This window comes from Mus musculus, chromosome 10 (assembly GCF_000001635.26).
Source record: "Mus musculus strain C57BL/6J chromosome 10, GRCm38.p6 C57BL/6J".
NCBI classification, from domain to species: Eukaryota; Metazoa; Chordata; class Mammalia; order Rodentia; family Muridae; genus Mus; species Mus musculus.
In genome coordinates, this window is record NC_000076.6 from 117,647,629 (window position 1) to 117,671,938 (window position 24,310).

General features: G+C 45.2%; 1 protein-coding gene and 1 non-coding gene across 3 annotated transcripts in view; one reads left to right on the forward strand and one right to left on the reverse strand.

Annotated features, from left to right (window-relative positions):
* The window catches only part of Cpm (carboxypeptidase M), a 57,853-nt gene that overhangs the window by 18,129 nt on the left and 15,414 nt on the right, over positions 1–24,310 (forward strand). The window contains exons 3-6 of one of the 2 annotated variants that reach the window (NM_027468.1): positions 12,140–12,237; positions 20,321–20,493; positions 22,539–22,723; positions 23,968–24,138. In NM_027468.1, the coding sequence (NP_081744.1) occupies positions 12,140–12,237; positions 20,321–20,493; positions 22,539–22,723; positions 23,968–24,138 (627 nt within the window). Of the gene's footprint in view, positions 1–12,139; positions 12,238–15,614; positions 15,759–20,320; positions 20,494–22,538; positions 22,724–23,967; positions 24,139–24,310 lie in introns of those variants that run through there. The other variant, XM_006514090.3, reaches the window with a different exon arrangement.
* Gm25709 lies at positions 14,654–14,760 on the reverse strand. The gene has a single exon (XR_003949138.1). It is a non-coding gene; the product is annotated as a U6 spliceosomal RNA (small nuclear RNA).

The window sequence follows — 24,310 nt, forward strand, 5'->3', positions numbered from 1 at the left end:
GGTCACTACCAAAGTAAGTTTGAGTTTTGTCCAGGATGCTTAGGGAACTTTATTACAGATGTAAGCAAGATTTCCAAGCTCTTACAGACACAAAAGAAACTAGACTCAGACTCTCTAGAAAGCAGTGGCTTTGTGTTGAGCCTGGTGTCACCGGCGCAGCAGTCTTTGCTTCTGTGGGACAGGGAAAGTGATGAAGTTCATACTTTGTTTCCAAAGACTCGAGTTCTTTGTCCTGAGAAAGGTGACTATCTCGGGTGGTAACACGAAGCCCTGTCACACACGAGAGTGAAAGTATCAACCAGAGAGTAGGCAGCACTTACATTTTCCCCTCATCAGAAGCTACATTTGGAGGGAGATGTGGGAGGTCATGACAGAGCTGGCCAGCACCTATACTTAGCCAACTCCTTTTTACTGTTCCTGTTGTTATTATTTGTATTTTGTTGTGCCTTGTTTTTTGAAATAGGGATTGTGTTATGTTGCCCAGACCAGTCTCAAGCTCCTGGGATCAACAGATCCTCCCACTTTAGTCTCCAAGAGGCTGGGATTGCCCCATTAGTGACACGGGGTTCTCTTAATTCTTATGTTAATCACCTGGCCTTTGCGTAATTTTCTTGGTGAGGTATCTACAAAATCTTTGACTCACTTTTTAGCCATGTGCTTTATTTTGAGACATAGTGTCTTAGTTAGGGTTTTACTAATGTAAACAGACACCATGACCAAGGCAACTCTTAAGGACAGCACTTAACTGGGGCTGGCTTATAGGTTCAGAGGTTCAGTCCATTATTATCAAGGTGGGAAGCATGGCAGCATCCAGGCAGGCATGGTGCAGGAACTGAGAGTTCTACATCTTCATCTGAAGGCTGCTAGCAGGATACTGGCTTCCAGGCAGCTAGGACAGGGGTATTAAAGCCCACACCCACAGTGACACACCTACTCCAACAGGGCCACTCCCTGGGCCAAGCATATTCAAACATATTCAAACCATCGCACATGGTCTCATGCAGTCCAGGATTTCAAGTTTCCTGTGTGGCTGAGGAGCTGTCTCAAGCTCCTGATCCTCTTGTCTCTGACCCCAAAGTCTGGGATTTATAGGAATGTGTCACCACACCTGCCGAGTGATTGGACTTCTTCATGTCAAGTCTCCAGAGTTCTTTCTGTGTCCTGGATTATCAGACGTGGCCTAGGCACGTATATTCTCCCATCTTTTCTCTTTCATGATTCCTCAAACCTTTTGTTTATTTTTAGCCCTATAGGAAAAAAGGCAAAAGTACCAAATGTCACACAGACCCACCCCATGTTAATATTTTTTTGTCAAATCTACTTTGTCTCTTATGAGTTCTATTGATTTTTTTTCTTTTCTTTTCTTTTTGTTTTTGTTTTTTTGGGTTTTTTTTGTTTGTTTGTTTTTGTTTTGTTTTTTTGAGACAGATCTTCTCTGTGTAGCCCTGGTTGTCTGGAAACTCACTTTGTAAAGCAGGAGGCCTCAGACTCAGAGATCTGCCTCTGCCTCTGCCTCTGCCTCTGCCTCTGCCTCTGCCTCTGCCTCTGCCTCTGCCTCTGCCTCTGCCTCTGCCTCTGCCTCTGCCTCTGCCTCTGCCATGCTGCTATTAAAGGTGGGAGCCACCACCGCTTGGCTGAGCTTTATTGATTTTGCTGAATTATTAGAAGCAGTAAATAGTGTGTGCATCCCCTTAAATATTTTAGCACATGTCTCCTTCTAAACGTAGCTTCCACCTAGTCACAATGTATCATCTTTAAACTAAGAAACACAATATAACAGTTCAATAATAACAAACAGCATCCTGCATTATTAAGGTTTTGTGTGGTTCTAACAGTGCTTTTGAAACTTTTTCTGTCAGGATTATTTTTTTTAATTTTATGGGTATTTGCCTATATGTATGTCTGTGTACTCCTATGTGCGTGCCCTGTGAAGGCCAGAAGAGGGTGTTGGATGCTCTGGAATCGGAGTTCAGACAGTCTTGAGTAGCCATGTGGGTCTTGGGAATGGACGTCCTCTGGAAAAGCAGGCAGTGCTCTTACCCCATGAGCCATCTCTCCAGCCTCATAATCTAGGACAATCCCTTTGCTTTGTGTCCACGTTGACCAGTTCATATTGACCCAACTTTCCTAATAGTTCCTAATGAGCCACCTCCTATCTACAAGCTCTCGGCTTGGGCTTCCCGCCTCATTAGCATTGAGATCATTAAATCTGCAAGGTCACCTCCATCGCTTCAGAAGCAGGCCAGGTGAGAAAGTGTTGTAAGATGTTTGTGACTAGTGGCCCAACACAGCCAGTAGGGTGACTTATCTTCCGGCCCCGCCCTCCCAGTGATGTGTGCTCACCTCTTCTAGGTTGGGCATCACGCCCTGGAAATTCTGGATGAGTTTAAAGTGTAAATTCAGTTGACCAAGAGGTGTGAAATATCTTGCAATATTTGTTTTGTTAAGGCCTTTGGAAAAACACGTTTCTTAAAGAACAGCCCCCTCTATTTTCCTTCTTGTGCACTTCCGTGAGTGTTGGTCTATTCAAACTGAAGGGCAGATTTCCTTTGGCATGCGTGGTTCCGCTGACTGCTGGCCAAGGTCTCCATCATATGATTCAGACGCTGTTTATACTGGATACCTTACCTTAATTGCTCGGAGGCACTATACAGGAGAGTCTACTTATTTATTTTATGATATGAGTACACTGTCTCCAGATGTACCAGAAAAGGGCATTGAATCACCTTTTATAGATGATTTCAAGCTACCATGTGGTTGCTGGGATTTGAACTCAGGACCCCTGGAAGAGCAGTCAGTGCTCTTAACCGCTGAGCCATCTCTCCAGCCCTGAACTTTGTCTTTTAACAAGCTCGTGCTTACTGTGGTTTTGCTGCGTTTGTTATAGTTGCTCTCCCTTGTGTGGTGCTGGAACTCGAACTCACAGCCTTGAGCACGCTAAGGACAGCTTACTCGCAGTGTTTCAAGGATCAGGAGGATTAGGTGAAGTAGCACAACTCCATGAAGTACTAATTCTCTTAATCCCCCAACATCGATAAGGAAAGTGATCAAGGAGATGAAGCATCTTGTCACACGTCACATGGCTAACAAGTGACAGCAGGTTCTTGAGGCTGGCAGTGCAGGTTTAGATCCAGTGCGCTTCATTCAGGAATGTGCCGTGCCTAACTAACTGTGCAGGATCAAAGGGATCAAAGATGCTGTTTGGAGGCAGATGGCGTGCCACCCTGATACAGGTTTGACGTACTTACCAAACAAGTGATCTACTTAGATAGAGATCAAGATGGAAGAAGGGCACAAGTCACGATGGTGGATGCCTATAACCTCAGCACTGTGGGGAGAGGCACGAGGGTTCCGGGGACCAGGCCAGTCTGAGCTGCACAATGACAGTTTGTTGTCTCAAAAACAAACAAGGATGGAGATGGAGATGTGGCTCAGTGATGGAGATATGCCTCAGTGATGGGGTGTGGCTCAGTGATGGGGTGTGGCTCAGTGATGGAGATGTGGCTCAGTGATGGGGTGTGGCTCAGTGATGGAGATGTGGCTCAGTGATGGGGTGTGGCTCAGTGATGGAGATGTGGCTCAGTGATGGGGTGTGGCTCAGTGATGGAGATGTGGCTCAGTGATGGGGTGTGGCTCAGTGATGGGGTGTGGCTCAGTGATGGGGTGTGGCTCAGTGATGGGGTGCTTACCTCACATGCACGTGACTCTGGTTCCTTCCTAGGCACTGCAAACACAATCCAGAAAAACAAAACAAAACAAAAAAAAGAAGTCCATCTTTCGTAATCCATCGAGTGTTCTAAGTTGGTCCTTAAAGGAATCGCATTTTGGCAACTTTAGACTCCCTGCTTGTTCTGGAAGTTCACCAGCCTTCATTCAAGACTCTGGCTTGCCTGACCTTAGAGTGAAAGACTTTATGGCCCAAACTCAGGAAGGAGGAACGCAAGAATAGTCGGGTTCCTCTTCAGAGCAGCTTCCAGGGAAACTTGCAAGTTAAAGTTCTTCTAATAAAAATAAATATCAACAAGGATGGGCAGACCCCAAATACACACTTTTTCAGGGGAGGATTAGTGGCTTGAAATGAACCTAGTCATAAATTAGAACAGTTTGCACCTATAGACACCAGTCTGAAATAAGAACGCCAGTGGGCAGCTGGTGAGATGGCTCAGCAGGTAAAGGGACTTGCCCTGTGAGCCTAGAAACCAGAGCTCCACCTCTGGGTCCCATGAAAGGTGGAGGGAGACCACCCCCACACGGTTGCCCATATCCTCTGCATGTTCATGCACTGTGGCGTGCAAGTCTCTGTCCCTCACTATAGTAATGAGAGAGATGGGGGAGGGGGAGAGAGAACAGAGAGGAACACCAGTCAAACTAGAAGGACCACGACATCACTGCCATGGGGAGGGAGATCCCCCAGTTTCTTCTGGTCTCAGCTTCCACGGTAGTCTCTCAGTTCTTGCGATCCCCCAAGAGAAGAATTCAACAGAACAGAACACAAGCAGTCGTCAAATCAAATAGTTGAGATTGTAGTCAGAACTGGCAAGGAAGCAATGCATCATCAAAGACACTCCACTTTGCAACAGATGGAGACCGTTACAGAAAACCACAACCAACCAGAGTGCAGAGAACAAGGGAGCCTGTGGTGCCCGGCCCCAATACATCTCTATGGCAACTCCTGCATGCAAGGCTTGGGAATCATTGAAGAAGAGGGGGCAGAAAGATTGTAAGAGCTGGAGGAATGAGAAACGTGCTTTGAGATGGGAAACAGTACCCATGAAATCTCAGCAATATGGTTGCCTAGATAAGACCTAGACAAGGATGACACCAAGAGACACTCGAACTTGAAAGGGGGGAACCTTACTGAGCAACACTGCTGGACAGGAACTACAGACAACCTAAGAAGGCTGAGAATGAGAAAAATAGTCTTCCCTAAGGAGGAGCCCCTGTCGGTTATCTAATACCAAGTGATATGGTATACATATCAAGTGAAACGATACACATATAAGCATGGTAGAATTTTAATATTGATCAAAGAAAAAGAGGCCATGAATTTGAGATAAAATACGGTGGGGAGGGCTTAGAGGTTCTGAAGAAGCAGAAGAAGAAATGATGTAATTGCTTTAATTTAAAAAGAAGTTTGTTTGTTTTTAAGCATATACTCTTTTAAAAATAAGAGGTCCTGATCGGGGGGCTGGTGAGATGGCTCAGTGGGTAAGAGCACCCGACTGCTCTTCCGAAGGTCCTGAGTTCAAATCCCAGCAACCACATGGTGGCTCACAACCATCCATAAGGAGATCTGACTCCCTCTTCTGGAGTGTCTGAAGACAGCTACAGTGTACTTACATATAATAAATAAATAAATAAATAAATAAATAAATAAATAAATAAATAAATCTAAAAATTAAAAAAAAAAGAGGTCCTGATCAAACAGTAACGACCCTAGTCCTGTGGGTCAGGACAGGACCTGGTCCTTTGGAGCCCTGAGCTGCATAGTGACCACTGTTAACTAGCTTAATATCTTGACCACCAGTCAATCACTACCATTATCTTAAAGCTGTTTCTCGGGCTGCCCACTGTCCTTCATGTTGTATCTTTGGAGGCTGGTTGGTTAGTACATCCTGGATCCGACCTGCCTGACATCATTGAAACAGAATGCTTCTGCTGTATAAAAGGGAACTCCCAAAGGACGATACATTGTAGCATCTTTTCAAATGCTACATCTTTTCAAATCCAAGAGGCTGGCGGTGTCAGGCATGTGTGGTCCAGCGTGTGCTTAGCATATGTGAGGTCCTGGATTCAGCCCCAGCAGCAAAAAAATTCAAAGGGACAATTAAGAAATCTCTTTACATACTTGTTTGCACTTCAAGAAGTTGTTCCAACTTCTCATTATGACTGACCTGTCCTTTAAAAAAGACAGGCAGATTATGTTATCTCTCACCCAAGGGACCAATACGGGAAGCTGGGGCTTTTTATAGTATAAAACCTCTAGAGATTTTTTTTTAGCTTTGGGGATTTAAAAACAAGTTTCCTGTCTCTGTGAGAAGAAAAAAAAAAGGCTAGGAAAAAAATAAAAGAGAAATTATGATGGTTGATGTGACGATTTTGTGTCTAGTTTTTGAAAACTTTTTTGTTGTTGTTGTTTTAAAGATTTAGTTACTTATTACATGTAAGTACACTGTAGCTGACTTCAGACACACCAGAAGAGGGCATTAGACCTAATTACGGGTGGTTGTGAGCCACCATGTGGTTGCTGGGATTTGAACTCAGGATCTCCAGAGGAGCAGTCAGTGCTCTTAACCGCTGAGCCATCTCTCCAACCCCTAAAAACTTGTTTTACGTGTATACTTTTCCGTTTGCTGTGTGTAGGAGGAGAGCAAAGCGGGTAGGGGGAGAAGATCGCAAGGTGAAGAAGACGGGATCCTGTTTGGGTTGCCTCTCACTGATACACTCTCCTGTGTGCTAGGAGTCTTAACCACATTGAAATCAGAAAAAGAAGATGCACCCAAGCCAATTCATCCCCTCTCTTTGCCTTCTTCAATTAAAAATGTACAGTCAGGATGGAGGAATAGCTCAGAGGTAGGATTCTTGCTACTAACTAACCACTTGTCAGTACAGCACTCACAAAGCCCTGGATTTGACGTCTAGTTTTGTTTTTTTTAAAAACAAATAAAAGTAGAAAGGCCACCGGGTGTGGTGGCGTGTGCCTTTAATCCCAGCACTCAGGAGGCAGAGGCAGGTGGATTTCTGAGTTTGAGGCCAGCCTGGTCTACAAAGTGAGTTCCAGGACAGCCAGGGCTATACAGAGAAACCCTGTCTCGAAAAACCAAAAAAAAAAAAAAAAAAAAAAAAAAAAAAAAAAGGAAAGGCACCACCTTATCACCTGTTCATCAAGAAATAAAATGGAGCCCAGCTTTGATGTTCCTCTGGTCTGATACAAAAACATTCCACCCATGGGGACAGAGAGTGGGAGCAGATGAAACCCCATCCTTCAGCTGGCAGAGTCTAACCTGAAACCAGATGTGGGCTTTGGACTTTGGCACTTTCTTTTATGGAAGTACTCCAAGAAGGTCCATCTACTCTGGAACTGATCTAGGAAATTGACTTCCTTCCAGAGCCCATCCCAGTGGGCACGTTGTTGGCAGGTCACAGGGGTTTCCATCATATTGGGGGAAAAAAAAAACCAAAAAGAGAAAATCCACCACCTAATTTCTGAGTAGGGTGTGGCCTCAGCTCTAGTGGACCTCCCCTGATTTGTTTGTTAATTGAGTCGCTTGTCTGTATTCAGCAAGTATTTATTGATCCTCTATTACAGTGTATGTGCCAGGACTGTACTAAGGAAGAATGGTTGCCCCAAATTCAATCAATGCAGAGCAAGTTCTAGGCCAGCCAGGGCTCCACGGAGAAAGCCTGTTTCAAAAATTAAAATGGTGGGAAGGGAGGAGATGGGAAAGAAAGGAGGGGAGACAGCAGGAAAGAGGAGGAGGTTAAGTGGAAAGGGAGTTTTTCTTGAGCCTTGAATGGAAGCTGGCCACAGTGGTCACGCTATCCATGCATTCTGGCTCTTCAGAGTGCAACACGTAACAAAGACTGTGGTTTGTGGCACCGAGTGGGATACTCAAGGCAGGAAGGAGCAGAACCTTGGTAGTCCAGTATGCTGTTGAAGGATGGGGCCCTCTCCTAACGCTATAGGATCCATGGTAGATAAAGCAAGTGGCTTTTATGATCCAGTCTCTGTGACCACTCCCCCAAGTCACGGCGACATCATTTTATTCAATGATGGGAGCGGTGTGTGAAACAGACTTGAGTGTGTTTCCAAACACTGGGATCAGTTAGTGGCTCGCATCTGTCTCAGCTGACCTGATGCCAGGCTCGCGAGAGACAGCTACAAACACTTGTGAGCGAGCAAAGGTGAAAGTGAAGCTGTGTGCAGGGTGATTGTTTGCACGATGAACATTGTGTCTGATTTTATTTCGAAGTTCATATCAGGATTCACAAGTGAGTTGGTTCCCCCAGCCAGCAGCTTCACAGCTGCTTGCAACTTGGTCTCATATCTGTAGGTTAGCCAACATCTTTGCTGTCCAGTTCGTGTGTGTGTGTGTGTGTGTGTGTGTGTGTGTGTGTGTGTGTGTGTGTGACTGTGTACGTGCACGTGTGTGTAAACTCTGAGGTGCAATATCTGTGAAGTAATTTTTTGGAAGAAATTTCATAGAATTCCTTTTTGTGGAGTTATCAGTGTTGGAAAAGAGGCAATCTAGTGGTTGCTCTACTATGCCAAGAACAGCACACATGGAACTAGGGTCATCCAGACCCTGCAAGCAGAGCCATCCCTGGTTCCACAGCACCAGAGCACTTCCCTATGGAAGTCAGGAAGGTTGCCTGCAGGCCCAAAGTGAGAGGGAGCTGGGGACACCAAAGCAAATGCCACAGAGCCTGGGAAAAAGAGAGAATAGAAACCAAGAAATATCTTGAATCCAGGTTTCATTTGCTTGGTGGTAAAGAGAAAGATTTGGTTGTTCCTTCCACCATGTGTGCCAGGGATTGATTAGGTCAGACTCACAGAGCAATCACTTTTAGTATCTTGCCTGCCTAGCTTCAGATCTCTTGAGCACACCGGTTATTAGGTAGAACTTTGGAGGGAATAAAAGTATTTCCAATTTTACAGGGAAAATAACGATCTTGCTTAAATGAGTTCTTACCTTGGCAACTAAACGGTTAAAAGCAAATGTTTTGTCTTCCCTTTGCTTACTTGGTCCAAGCTAGAGAGCCGGTGATGGTGGAGAGGGGGGGTTGAAGCCCTTTAAGAGGGCCCTCGTTTCCAAAGGTGTTGTGCATTCTTCAGGAGACTGCATGGTTTTTGGTCTCCGACTTGGTGCCATTGGAGTCACTCAAGGTCAGCTTCTTATCTTACAGTTAGTTCACTCTGAGGTCACCCATGCTAAGGGGGGGATTGAGTTTCCCACGGTATTTTATTGCTTTTATGCTTGACTGGTTTGTCCTCTCCCCCCCCACCCCCAAACTAAGTAATATTGGGGTTCCATTTCAATAGAAGTCTGTTGTCATCTGCCATCCTGCATGTGACCCGCTGGCAGCTGTAGACTTGAAATCATGAACAACAGCCGACAAATATGTTGTTGACAGGATGTTGATTCTTCTCTCTTTGACCATAAGGAACAAGGCTATATATGCGCAATACAAATCTGTAATTATCTGGCTTTGAAAACGTGAATAATTACGAAAAAGGATTTCCCGGAACAAACTCAAAGAATCATGATTAGCAGCCCATTAAAAAAAACTTTGTTTCCCATAACAATGTTTTAACTTTGTAGGACTGAAGTTCCACGTGACCAGGGTTGGGGGGGGGGGTAACTGATTTCTGGTGCAGAAATGATGGGCTGGAGAATGTCCCTCTCCACACAGCAAACCCAGTCATCCTATAGAATCCTGTTCCTATAGAAGCCTGTTTGGAAGCCACCGATGTGGAGCCCCACCTCCTTAGAGTGTGTTACAGTTTCCTGCAGGGAGAAGTTAACCCTTCTTTGATTCCCCACAAACAACAGGACCCTACACACCTCTCTATTGTTATATAGGTCACGTAGGTGGGATTGTATTTACATATTACTCTCTTCACTAGATCAAAAATGTAGGGGCTGCAGGCATAACTCAATAGGAGAACACAGGCTTAGCATGTTGGACTTAATTCCCAGTACCCCCCATGACGTAGATCATGACTTACTTGTATACTCTGAGTTAGGGTAGGTGACTAGATAGAGCGGCCTTCAACAACTTGATTGAGAGTAAATGGATGGATGAATGTGAATGAGCAAATGAATGGAGAATTCTGAAAACAAGAGGAAAAAAGCTGGGCATGGTGGTGCACGTCTTTAATCCCAGCACCTGGGAGGCAGAGATGGGCAGACTCAAAAAAAAAAAAAACAAAACCCACGAGATTGAGAGAACTGTACATAGGGCGGGAACTATTAATTAGCTACTAAGTATTGTCTAAGGATCCTTGCAGTTTTACTGAGTTGAAAGCATTGCCCTGTCATGACAGAGCTCCCTACAGTGTTATTCCAATTAATTATGAATAAATGCTGAAAACGATGAGTCCAGTGTGTGGTTCCTCCCCCTCGGCCCCTCAGGACCTTGAGTGTCCCGTCCCTCTGCCCCTACCTGTCCCTGACTGAACATAGGGCTGGAAATCTGCAGACACCCATTAGCCCATTTGTTGCTATTAAACTTCTTTCCTAGGCTCTGAAACTCTACACATAGCACAGTTATCACACATATGTGAAGTGTGTGTGTGTGTGTGTGTGTGTGTGTGTGTGTGTGTGTATCAGTCTCTGAGACTGCATTAAAAGAGCTAAACAATTTTAAAATCAAAAGGAATTTCTTAATTTGGGCTTAAGAGTATTAAGGCAGGGTTTGGCTATATGACCTTGGCTTGTCTGGTACTTGCTTATGTAGCTCAGACTGTCCTTGAACTCATGGCAATTCTGCCTCAGTCTCCTGAGTGCTAAGATTTCAACCATGCACCACTGTGCCTGGCTTGACTTCTTAACTTTGTCACCAGCTTGGAAATTAAGCCTCTTGAAAGACAAGTCTTTTTTTTTTTTTCTTAAAATTTATTTATTTTATTTATATGAATACATTGTAGCTGTCTTCAGACACACCAGAAGAGGGCATCAGATCCCATTACAGGTGGTTGTGAGCCACCATGTGGTTGCTGGGATTTGAACTCAGGACCTTTGGAAGAGCAGTCAGTGCTCTTAACCGCTGAGCCATCTTCTCCAGCCCCCAAGACAAGTCTTTTGTTGGTAGGAGGAATAGTAGAATTGGAGTCAAACAGGCCACAGGATTCAACTCTTCACTCTGGGAATCAGATCATAGCCTCTTACTTGGCTGCGTGATCATAGAAGACTGCATACTATTACCTCTATTGTAAAGTTTGGTTGGCAGTGCATCTCAGTGGCTCATGACAAGAAAATATTTAAGATTACGTAAAGCTGAGCGCCCGATGTAATGTGCCCCAAGCACGGTCTCGGCGATCTTGTTTCTGCCCCTGCTTGCCTGACTTGCAGTCTGTGGCTGAAAGGGACTTGCAGGCTTTCCTTGGCACTGTTAGGTTGGGCTGTGGTTTCTGGCACAGAACTCAATAGTATCAAAGGCACAACCAATGCCAGGCATGGCAGGTCTACCTGTCACCCCGGGACTTTGGAGGCCTCAGTAGAAGGCTTGTTAGTTGGAGGCCAGGCTAGGCTCAAAACACCAAAGAGAGGGGCTGGAGAGATGTCTCAGTAGTTAAGAACACTCATTGTTCTTCCAGAGGACCAGGGTTCAATTCCCAGCATGCACATGGCAGCTCACAACCATCTGTAACTCCTGTTCCAGGCGTCCAAAACCTTCCTCTGACTTCCTCCGGCACCAGACAGACAAGAGGTATACATACATACATACATACATACATACATACATACATACATGCAAACAAACACTCATACACATAAAATTAACAAGACTTTAAGAAATTGCCACAAAAAAGGGTAAGAGGAGACAGGCCTCAGTGGACCCCACGACACAGCACATCCATGGCTGGGGCGCAGAGCCTTGGGCTGAACTCCGCACCACTGGAAAAACAGAACACAGAAGGTACAGCCAGGGTCTGTCACATCAGCACTTGAAAACAAGACCTACGATTTGTTACTTAAAACATAATCTCCCTCCTGAACTACAAGTTTTGTTGTTCTTTCTGGTTTTACTTAGGTTTTTTTTTTTTTTTTTTTAACTTACATGACACCCTTCCAGGCAACCATCAATTGTGATTTCGCTATATAATTGTATGTTTTAGCACGACTGTTCCCATGCTCCGATCCCAGAACACTGTATATAAACGCTTTGAAAATCAGTGTAACCTAGCCCGCTGATCCTTTCAATTATATTCTAGAATAAGAAATGTTTCTATGAGGTTGAGTTTCTCTTCACTCTGAATAACGAGTGAAAACGTTAGTCACAGGCACGTAAGTCACCGTGAAATTGTAAAGTCTCCAGGAGGGAGAAGCGCCCCTCCCTCTCTTCCTATTCTCTCAGAGTTCATTTGCCATTTTATGAGATAATTTATTTTTTTCTTTCCTTCTTCCCTGTGAAGGTAGAAACCTGTGGGTTCTCGTTGTGGGGCAGACTCCAAAGGAACACAGAGTCGGGATTCCAGAATTCAAATACGTGGCGAATATGCACGGAGATGAGGTAAGTACCCTGCCTGAATGTCTGAGAGAAACTTTGCCAGTCAGGTCTGAGTCAACACCAGGCGAGAAAGCCTGGACGAGTATCATGCTTTGTAGTCAAGCAACAAGGGCCAGAGAGGAAATTGGGGGAGCCAGCTCCAACAGCATCAGATCACGTGACTATATGTTGGGTCCCCTGAGAGAGTAACCGAGCTGCTTTGGTGTTGGGGCTCTCTGAGCTGCCTCTGCTACTTTCTGGGTTGGTTTCCTGTCTCCTGTCGCCATTTAGGAAATGGGGGGGGGGGGGGGGAGCGGCTCTGTTGTACTTGAACTCAAAACAACGAGAAGACATCAATAGCTGTCCAGACTCCCAGCACCTGGCTTTTTTAGTTTTTAATTTTCAATTTAAATCTTAATTTAAACTTTACATGTTTATGTTGCTGGGGACGGAAGCCCAGGTCTCATGTTTTCTTTTCTTTTTTTTTATTAGGTATTTTCCTCATTTATATTTCCCAAAGCTATCCCAAAAGTCCCCCATACCCACCCACCCCCACTCCTCTACCCACCCACTCCCCCTTTTTGGCCCTGGCGTTCCCCTGTACTGGGGCATATAAAGTTTGCAAGTCCAATGGGCCTCTCTTTCCAGTGATGGCCGACTAGGCCATCTTTTGATACATATGCAGCTAGAGTCAAGAGCTCCGGGGTACTGGTTAGTTCATATTGTTGTTCCACCTATAGGGTTGCAGTTCCCTTTAGCTCCTTGGGTACTTTCTCTAGCTCCTCCATTGGGGGCCCTGTGATCCATCCAATAGCTGACTGTGAGCATCCACTTCTGTGTTTGCTAGGCCCCGGCATAGTCTCACAAGAGACAGCTACACCTGGGTCCTTTCAGAAAAATCTTGCTAGTGTATGCAATGGTGTCAGCGTTTGGAAGCTGATTATGGGATGGATCCCTGGATATGGCAATCACAAGATGGTCCATCCTTTTGTCACAGCTCCAAATTTTGTCTCTGTAACTCCTTCCATGGGTGTTTTGTTCCCAATTCTAAGAAGGGGCCAAGTGTCCACACTTTGGTCTTTGTTCTTCTTGAGTTTCATGCGTTTAGCCAATTGTTTAGCAAGTAGTACTCCATTGTGTAAATGTACCACATTTTCTGTATCCATTCCTCTGTTGAGGGGCATCTGGATTCTTTCCAGCTTCTGGCTATTATAAATAAGGCTGCTATGAACATAGTGGAGCATGTGTCCTTCTTACCAGTTGGGACATCTTCTGGATATATGCCCAGGAGAGGTATTGTGGGATCCTCCGGTAGTACTATGTCCAATTTTCTGAGGAACCGCCAGACTGATTTCCAGAGTGGTTGTACAAGCTTGCAATCCCACCAACAATGGAGGAGTGTTCCTCTTTCTCCACATCCTCGACAGCATCTGCTGTCACCTGAATTTTTCATCTTAGCCATTCTGACTGGTGTGAGGTGGAATCTCAGGGTTGTTTTGATTTGCATTTCCCTGATGATTAAGGATGTTGAACATTTTTTCAGGTGCTTCTCTGCCATTCAGTATTCCTCAGGTGAGAATTCTTTGTTCAGTTCTGAGCCCCATTTTTTAATGGGGTTATTTGATTTTATGGAGTCCACCTTCTTGAGTTCTTTATATATATTGGATATTAGTCCCCTATCCGATTTGGGATAGGTAAAGATCCTTTCCCAATCTGTTGGTGGTCTTTTGTCTTATTGACGGTGTCTTTTGCCTTGCAGAAGCTCTGCAATTTTATGAGGTCCCATTTATCAATTCTCGATCTTACAGCACAAGCCATTGCTGTTCTATTCAGGAACTTTTCCCCTGTGCCCATATCTTCAAGGCTTTTCCCCATTTTCTCCTCTATAAGTTTCAGTGTCTCTGGTTTTATGTGGAGTTCCTTAATCCACTTAGATTTGACCTTAGTACAAGGAGATTAAATGGATCAATTCGCAATCTTCTACATGATAACAGCCAGTTGTGCCAGCACCATTTGTTGAAAATGCTGTCTTTTTTCCACTGGATGGTTTTAGCTCCCTTGTCAAAGATCAAGTTACCATAGGTGTGTGGGTTCATCTCTGGGTCTTCAATTCTGTTCCATTGGTCTACTTGTCTGTCGCTATACCAGTACCATGCAGTTTTTATCACAGTTGCTCTGTAGTACAGTTTTAGGTCCGGCATGGTGATTCCACCAGAGGTTCTTTTATCCTTGAGAAGAGTTTTTGCTATCCTAGGTTTTTTGTTATTCCAGATGAATCTGCCGATTGCCCTTTCTAATTCGTTGAAGAATTGAGTTGGAATTTTGATGGGGATTGCATTGAATCTGTAGATTGCTTTTGGCAAGATAGCCATTTTTACTATATTGATCCTGCCAATCCATGAGCATGGGAGATCTTTCCATCTTCTGAGATCTTCTTTAAAAAAATATGGAACGCTTCACGAATTTGCGTGTCATCCTTGCGCAGGGGCCATGCTAATCTTCTCTGTATCGTTCCAATTTTAGTATATGTGCTGCCGAAGCGAGCACAGGTCTCATGCTTTCTAGGGAAGTATTTCATATCTTGGCTGTTCCTCCAGCCCGTGGTGTGGCTGTTTGTCAGAGCAGTGCTTTCAGGATTCAAGTGTGGATGCACACAGAGTTCTTTCCAACCCATCATGGGATCGCGACACTTAGACTCCTTAGTATGAGCCTTTTCCAAATTAGAGGAGATGAACCCTGTTTTTATTTTGTTACGCAAAATACCTTTTTTTAAACCAATCTTACAAAAAACCAGCTGGTGTCCCAGTTTTGCTTTCTCTCGTAATGATAATGACCATGACCAAAAGCAACTAGTTGGGGAAAGAGGTTTATTTCAGGTCATTTAAGGAAAGTCAGGGCAGGAACTGAAGCTCACAGCTCCCAGTCTTCCCAGCACCACCTTTCTATGGTTAGCTCCGCCCACAATGGGCTGGGCCCTCCCACGCCAATCATTAATCCAGAAAATGCCCTACAGCCTTGCCTACAGGCCAGCCTAATGGAGGCACCTAACTCCTCTCCGGTTCCCTCTTCCCAGGTGACCTTAGCTCGTGTCAAGTTGACAGAACCAACCAGCAAGCCCAGCAGGGCTGGAGAGGCTGCCTTCCTCTCTTTGCTTTTGCTAGATACGTTCAGTTTTCTACATCCCAGGGTGCCACACGACTGAGGAAGGGTTGGTAGCTCCCAGGAGCTTCCCAGAGTGAAGAAAATTGACAGGGCATGTATAAAGCACCCTATCTAAGGTGCTTTTAGCTTTTAGGAATTTCAGTCGGTACATATGGCAGGACGAAGAACCTGCCGGTTGCCAAATGATTCGCACTTTGCCATGGCTGAGGTGTGATGCGCTAGTCAACGCTTGACCTGATTTAACCTCTTCAAGCTCTGGTTCCATAGGACCTAGCTCCACCCTTTGTGACACACACAGCCAGCCCTTGCCAAGTATGTCGCCCAACCCGTCCTGCTGAAAAAATGCTTCTTGCAGCCCCAGTTAAAAATGCAAATACGTGCTGGTAAGAAAGGAACCTGATGTGGGGTGCGTTAAAGAATTTTGTTTTGTTTCCTCTTTAATCATTGTGGACTGTTTCTTTAATAGACTTTGTTGCTGGGAGTCTTTTCCAAACTGCTTTTAATGAACAGCTGTGTCACACACAGCAGCCCAGACTTCCTTTTCCTTTTGGTATCTAGTCTATGGATCAAGGGCCCCTGGAATCCATTTTTAATAAGAGACAGTGATGTGTTTATAAAAAGAAGTAGAATATGTTCATTGGGGGTGTGGTGAGGTATGGGCGAAGGGGGTGCCCCAGCGAGCCCATGCCGACGTGAGGAACCAGCCACACAACTGTATAGTATAGAATAGTTTATTAAAGGCATGGGGAGGGGAGTTAAGAGGATAGTGGAGGCAGAGAGAGAGAGAGAGAGAGAGAGAGAGAGAGGGAGAAAGGAGGGCAGGAAGGGAGGGGGAGAGAGAGAGAGAGAGAGAGAGAGGCCATGAGCGTGTGGAGGTTGTGGGGGGGAGTGAAAGCAAGAGCAAGAGAGGAGCAAGAGAACGAGCGAGGGGGGGGGGCCAAGCAGCCCCTTTAATAGTGGGTCAGGCCTATCAGGCTGTTGCCAGGTAACTGTGGGGCGGAGCCTAGAATGCTAACAGACAAGGAGTTACTTATTGACTTCCTGGAGGATTCAGAGGTCACTGCTGCTCGTCAGATTCAAAACTTCCAGAGAGGAGCAGGGGTCTTTGCCCTACCTGCTCAGCTATGCTAGCCCCTTTCCGTGAACCTTGACAAACGTTTGGCCTTTGTCTTTGCGGAGTCACCGTGTCCTATCAAACCCAGTCTCTCTGGTTCATCGGGAGTCTTTAAGGAATGCTGAGAACTGCTCGAGGGTGGAGGGATGACCGAGAAAGCCCTCCTGTGTTCCGAGTTGGGGATCTGACACACGGTCAAAACCTTTTATGTCTCACCTCTGGTTGTGGTCTCTGAGGGCCTAATAAAGACAAGTTAGAACCTTTCTTCCCCAAATTGTCTTTGGTGATGGAGTTTATCACAAGCGATAGAAAATAAACTAAGACAGCCTGGAATATGTGTAGACCAATGTTCAGGGTTTCACGTTTATTAAAACAAAACCAAAAACTAAAATTTGTCCTTTCAAGTGTGGGCTTCACAGATTCTCTCTCTCTCTCTCTCTCTCTCTCTCTCTCTCTCTCTCTCTCTCTCTCTCTCTCTCTCTCTCTCTCTCTCTCCCTATTACTGTCCTGCATTCTCATGTAGGCAATGTGGTTTTGGAGAGTAGATTCTTTGGGGATTTAGACAGAATTAATGATTCTTCCAGGTGGAGTATCTGACTTTAAGTACGTGTCAGTTAGACTGCTCGCCTGATCAGCCTTTTCTCCGCCTCTCCGGGCTAACGTGACCAGCTATCCCAGAGTTCGTGCCATAGGCAGGACAATCCACTCTCTCTCTGCAAAACCTGTTCAACACTGAAAGTCTTTTGACTAAATTTATCACTTGTAGGTTTCCCCTCAGCGCCTCAGGCCCTGTTGTTTTTTAGAGTAGTCTTGATCAAGCAGAACAATAATAGCCCATGAGGAGGCAGAAGAAATCCATGTCTGCAAGTTCCAGGCCAGCCTGGCCTACAAAGTGAGTTCCAGGACAGTCAAGGCTACACAGAGATACACTGTCTCAAAAAACAAACAAGCAACAACAAAAGAATAATTTTGATCTTGTAATGGGTTTATCAACAGTGATGTATTAACAATTGTTTACTGGATGTCTGATGTGCCAGAAGCTAGACAAGATAGACCAGAGGAGGGTCTGTGGGTCAAGAGGCAAACAGGTTCCCTACTCTGGATGAATGGGAAGGGTGGTTAGTGTGGGGACTATAGCCCATGTTAGCAACAAGGATGTCAAGTGTGATAGGGCCACACAGAACTCAGATGTGGAGGCCAGAGGAAGTATGTAAGATATTTGGGCCAGCACTGAACAGTAAGGACTAGACAATGGACAAATGAATTAAACCTGTAACAACCCAAATTGACAAGACTCGTTGCCACCCAGCTGCCTTGCTGCATAGCATTGTTTTGGGTTGGTTTCTATTTTCTTCTTTTCTGGAGACCTTGTCTCACAATGTTGCCCTGTCTGGTCTAGAACTGACTATGTAGATCAGGTTGGCCTTGAACTCACAGAGAACTGCCTGCTTCTGCCTCAGGAGCAGCAGGGGTTAAAGGTGTGCACTGCCACACCCAGTGATCGATTTAAAAACAGCTTCCAGGGGTTCAGCTTGTGTGTGTGTGTGTGTGTGTGTGTGTGTGTGTGTGTGTGTGTGTGTGTGTTTGTGTTCTGTCACTGGTACCCGTAATGGAGAGTCTTTGTAGACTGAGGCTTGGGCTCATTTGTACCTATCTGGCCAGTTCCACTTGTCTGAGTTGAACTAAGCTGATAAGAAATTTGTCTTCTGCCTTCTGAGTTGAGTCAGGGTTGGGGAGTGTTGGGCCCGCCATCATTCCTGGGGACCCTGATGAGAGGTCTGAGCTGGCGAGGAAGTCAGTGTGGTTACACTGAAAGGAGCCTTTTCACTAAATGCTTAAAGTTTGAGTATCTGAGGTTTCACGCTCCAAGCCTTAAATTTAAGAGAAAAAGGAGGGAGGGGGTTTTATACATAAAACATGACTGAGTAGCTGAGCTGTTTACGCTCAGGCTGCAGAGAATACATTTGAATTATATTTGTCATAAATTACACGGACAGCAAATGTAGCCCAATGAAGAAAACAACAAGAGGATTTTGGTTAACTCCCTCTGAGACATGTGTGTGTTTGCCTCGGCCTTTTAAAGCTAAATGATGCATGGTTGTTTCTCTATATTCATGAGATTTTTTTTTTAAACCATCTTTAGTTAAGCCTTGGGAAATTATTTTGAAATATTAAGACGGATACTTCTTGGGTTACACATTTACTTCCTCTGAAAAAAATTGTTATTTCCTTAGTCCATGAAGACAACATGGATTCTCTTCAGTTTAAAAAAATAATACTAAAAAAATAATCAGAGGGATGCCATCCAGTGACTATCACCAAAAACGGCTGTCATTAATATTTTCGGAAATCCCTCTAAGCACTCAAATATTCCTGTGGAAAGAGAATAAGAGGAATTAAAATATCTGGTGAGGTAGGGGGAAAATAACCTGGGGGGATGGCTTAGCAGTGCAGAGAACTGGCTGCTCTTCCAGAGGTCCTGAGTTCAAATCCCAGCACCAAGGTCAGCAGCTCACAACTGTCTGGAGCCCTGTTCCAGGGGATCCAATGCCCTCCTCTGACTTTACCAGACATGTGCACAGTGCTCAGGCATACGTGTAAGAAAATCAGCCATACATATAAAATAACAATTTAAAATTAAACAAAAAGAGTTTAAGGATCTAGAATAAAATATGTGGTATTCCAGCATATAAAATCCATTTAATTTAGTCGAATTTAATGTATCAGCCAGAGAGTAAAACAAGATGGAGAATTTGATATTTTAAGTTTCTTTATTATGTGTTATTATTTATTGTGTACTTGAGAGAGGGTGTGTACATTGTGTGATTGTGTGTGTGTGTGTGTGTGTGTGTGTGTGTGTGTGTGTGTGTTTGGGCACACGTGTCAGAGGGCTCACATGTAGAGGTTAGAAGACAACCTACTGGGATCACTTGGTTTTGCTTTCATTTTTTTTAATTATTAGTTTTAATTTATGTGTGGGCCTTTTACCTGCACGTCTGTCTGTGTCCCACATTAGTGCATGGTATCTGCAGAGGTCAGAAGAGAACACTGAGTTCCCTGAAACTGGAGTTACAAATGGTTTTGAGCTGCCATGTGGGTGCTGGGAATCAAACCTGGGTCCTCTGGAAGAGCAGCCAATGCTTGTAACCACTGAGCCATCTCTCCATCCCCGAAGTTCTACTTTTAAAGTAAACAAAAAAATGAACATGCTTAAAGAAAATGTAAATAACACTGTGTGTATAATGCATCCATGTGGCAGAAACTGGATTATACGTGGATGATATCCAAATGATTACAATCCGTGATCATAAGAATGTGGAAATCAGCCGGGGGTGGTTTTCTGAGTTGGAGGCCAGCCTGGTCTACAGAGTGAGTTCCAGTACACAGAGAAACCCTATCTAGAAAAAAAAAAATCTAGTTTCTAACCTGGTGCTTGGTTTCCCGTGCGCCATGTTCTTGTCTCTTGGAAGGCAAGGAAATGAAAACCACCGTGATAGGAACTTCAAATTCTTTTAAGTCTACATTGTTCTGGGTTCACTCCTTCACACACACACACGCGCACACACACACACACACACACACACACACACACACACACCAAGAGCAGATAGATGAGTGCCTGAACTGTCAGGAAAGAACGCCCAGCGGCGGGCAGTGAGCTGGCACTTGCCCCTGTGGGTATACTTGAAAACCAGTTGTCTCCCAAACAAACTTTGACCTAAGATATGAAATGTCGAGACCCCCTACAGGGGGATCTGTGCTTTGCGGAGTCGTTTTCTTATTCCTGACGTATTAATAATAATAACCGCCGCATTCCTCTTTTGCACGCAGACTGTAGGGCGAGAACTGCTGCTCCACCTGATCGACTATCTGGTGAGCAGTTACAGGAAAGACCCGGAAATCACGCATCTGATTGACAGCACCCGGATCCACATCATGCCTTCCATGAACCCCGATGGATTCGAAGCCGTCCAGAAGCCCGACTGTTACTACAGCAATGGCAGGTAAAGATGGGTGGGTCTCCCAGCAGGCACCCATTCCGTCCAGCAAGAGGACTCACCTCACCTCACAGAGGAGCCTCACCCCAGAGCCTGTGCCTAGCACAGGGCCACCCAGGCTGCCATCCTGTAGGATGAAACATGGCACCTGCCTAGTCCCTCTGCCTCTGCTGACCACTCCTCCCTCTGCCTGCTCCAGCTCTCTGATCTTCCTCCTGGAACCCCCGAGGGTGCTTTCTCAGCTCAGGTACGGTGTATATCCGGTGTATATCCGGTGTATATCCGGTGTATATCCGTTTCTACCCACATATATTGCTGGAAGAGAATTTTTTTGGGGGGGGGACTTTTTTTTTATTTACTAACTTATTTGTTTTATATATATGGATACACTGTCACTGTCTTCAGACACACCAGAAGAGAGCACCAGATCCCATTATAGATGGTTGTGAGCCACCATGTGGTTGCTGGGAATTGAACTCAGGACCTCTGGAAGAGCAGTCAATGCTCTTAACCACTGAGCCACCACCCCAGCCCCGGAAGAGCATTCTTATGAAAACTCCTTCCCTGACCACAGATCCTATATTTAGTCCCTGGTGTGCTTGCTTTCTGATCTTCTGCAACTTTACCTTCAACACAATTTTTAATATATATGTTTACTTATTTATTTGTGGGACATGGTATGGGGCATGCCACAGTGGGGATGTAGTGCTCAGAGAATAACTTCGGGGTAACGTGGATTCGGGGTGGGTCTTGGGAGTCAAATTTTGGTCACCAGGCATCAGGTTCCTTTATCTCACGGGCCCCTAATGTCTAATTTCTTACTTAATGTCTTTCTCTCCACCCAACTGCAAGCTACTTAGAGTACTTTATCATTTTAGGGTTTTTGTTTGTTTGTTTGCTTGTTTGTTTGTTTGTTTTTAAATCTCTGTTAGTTCCCCATTGCCCTGCAGAGTGGCTCTCAACCTTGCTGATGCGGTGACCCTTTAACACAGTTCTTCACGTGTGCTGACGCCCAACCATAAATTATTTTCATTGCTACTTCATAACTGTGATTTTGCTACTGCTATGAATTGTAATGTAAATCTCTGATATGCAGGCTAGCTGGTATGTGACCCTTGTAAGAGAGTGGTTCAACTTCCCCTTCCCCCTGAAAGCGGTTTCAACGCAGAGGTTGAGAACCACCACCAGCCTAGCATAATATACAGACCCTCCAAAATCGGTTGATTAATCCAAGAGCCTAAGACGTCTGGCTGTTACAGTGTGGTCCACTGGTGCATTTTGTTCGAACTGCCTCAGGGAGTTTAGAGTTTCTCAGTGATTAATATACACACATATTTGCACAGTTTATAAAGTTGTGGCCTTTGCCAAAAATAAGTAAAATCTCACCACTGGATTTCTTTCCTCCTTAACTTTTCTAGCATGGTTAGGCGCGGTCACGCCAGCCTTCTGTATAAGGTAGCCTGTTTCAGATCTTGGCTGCTGTATAAGGAACAGTGCTAGGCATGGTGACCAGAGCCTTTTCATTAACTGTTGGTTCTGAAATCTGGCAAGTTTGAGAAGGGCAGAGCAGGGTGGGTGTCAATCTCCGGGTCTGAGACAGTCAGCCTGGGGATGTGTGTCTGGGCTCTCAGTGGGCCTGTCACCTGGGTTCTAATTGTTTTATGGAGCCCACACGTGGCTACCAGCCGGTGCCTCTGAGTCTAAAAGGCGCTGTTCCAAGAACACAAAGTCCCAGAACGCAAACAACTGCCCAGCCTTTGCATGTGTCACAGTAGCTAATGTCTCAGCAAAGCAAGTCACACAGTAGGGGACGGGACTTTAGCTATGATTCCTGAGAGGCCTCCAAAGCAATTATCCACTGAACTTGAAGTCACATCTGGGAAACACCTGGGACCTAAGCCTCCAGTCTGTGCCGAGCAAGACCAACCCCCCCCCCCAACACACACACACACACACACACCCCAATAAACCCTACTGTGCTCAGCAAAACCAAGCCCCCACACACCCAAACACCCACACAATAAACTCTGCAAAATCCTTTTCTTTTAAAGGGAAAACTACAATAATTATGACCTGAACAGAAACTTTCCTGATGCCTTTGAGAATAACAATGTAACAAAGCAACCTGAGACTCTGGCAATCATGGAGTGGCTGAAAACGGAAACATTTGTCCTCTCTGCGAATCTCCATGGGGGTGCCCTGGTGGCCAGTTACCCCTTTGATAATGGCGTACAAGGTAAGTGATGTCCATCCCCCACAGCCATCCCCCCCCCCATAGGCCTGAGCTATAAGCACTGCACCTGTGAACTTTGTGGTCCACACTCTTAACTTCTCTCACTGGACTAGAAAAAGCCTAATTTCCCCAACCATGCACAATCTTTCTTGTGATTGGGTTTTTTTTTTTGGGGGGGGGGGCGAGAAAAAGGATAATAACGAATCTCGTGCATGCCAGGGGGCCCTGAAACAGACAGTGTAGCTGAGAGTGCTCTTGAACTTCTGAACCTCTGGTCCTCACAGGCACGCACCATCGGGCAGCTTATGAATACTGAGAATCAAACCCAGGGCTTTGTGCGTCCTAGGCAGGCCCTGTGCAACCTAAGTTATATGGCCAGCTCTTCCTGGAATTCTTAACCAGTGGATGGGAAATGTGGTTGGCCACCATCGGGGAAATCCTACAGCCAGGTGCAGTTTGTATCACAGACTTAGGTTATATGGCTAGAAGAAAATAAAACCAGAATGGTGTATCTTTTTACAATTTTTTTTTTTTGTAATCATGTGAACATTGTTGACTGTTTCTAGCTCTTCTCAATCTGTGAGTCACACACCACCCCTTTGCGGGGTGGGAAATGACCTTTTCACAGGGGTCCCCTAAGACCATCTGCATATCAGATATTTACCTTACGATTCATAACAGTAGCAAAATTACAGTTATGAAGTAGCAATGAAAATAATTTTATGGTTGTGGGGTCGCCACCCACGTGAGGAACTGTGTTAAAGGGTCACAGCTTTAGGAAGGTTGAGAACCGCTGCTTTAGACTCTGTAGCCAGCACTTAGGAGGTGGAGACCAGCCTGTGTACATAGTGAGTTTCAGGACAGCAGGGACTACTTAGAGAGACTGTGTCTCAAGAAAACAAAAACAAAAAACAAAAAAACAAAACAAAAACAAAAACCACAAACAAACAACAACTGAAAATGTGGCCGAGGTACCTGTTAACCCCTGCCAACACCTAAGGAAAATGGCCGAATCCCAGAAACTGACAAGCATGGTAAAGAGTTCCCTTCATTTCTAGACTGATTAGTTTGTAAGTACTACTACTAATAATAATAATACTTGTTCATTAAAGAGTAGGAAGAAGGTAGAGGAGGTGTTCCTGGAGGTGGGAACCAATAATGTCTGTGTGTGCCCTGACTGTGTACTGTCTGTGTGTGCCGAGATTGTGTCTCTGTGTTGTACGCATCCCTTTGTCTTTCTAACACAGCTACGGGGACACTGTTGTCCCGAAGCTTAACCCCGGACGATGACGTTTTCCAACACCTGGCCTACACCTACGCCTCCCGGAATCCCAACATGACAAAAGGAGATCAGTGTAAAAACAAGAGGAACTTCCCCAACGGGATTATCAACGGCTACTCCTGGTACCCACTGCAAGGTGAGCGCCTCTTCTTCATTCTGTTCTCCAGTTCCTACACTGGAAGCACCAGAGAGTATCAAAACGGCCGTATTCCTCAGTCAGGTCTCCATCCCATAATATCACAGGAGCAGTGGAGGTGACGGATGGTTTGGAAGATGCAGAGGCATGTTCCTCGCTGTCCGTGGCCTCC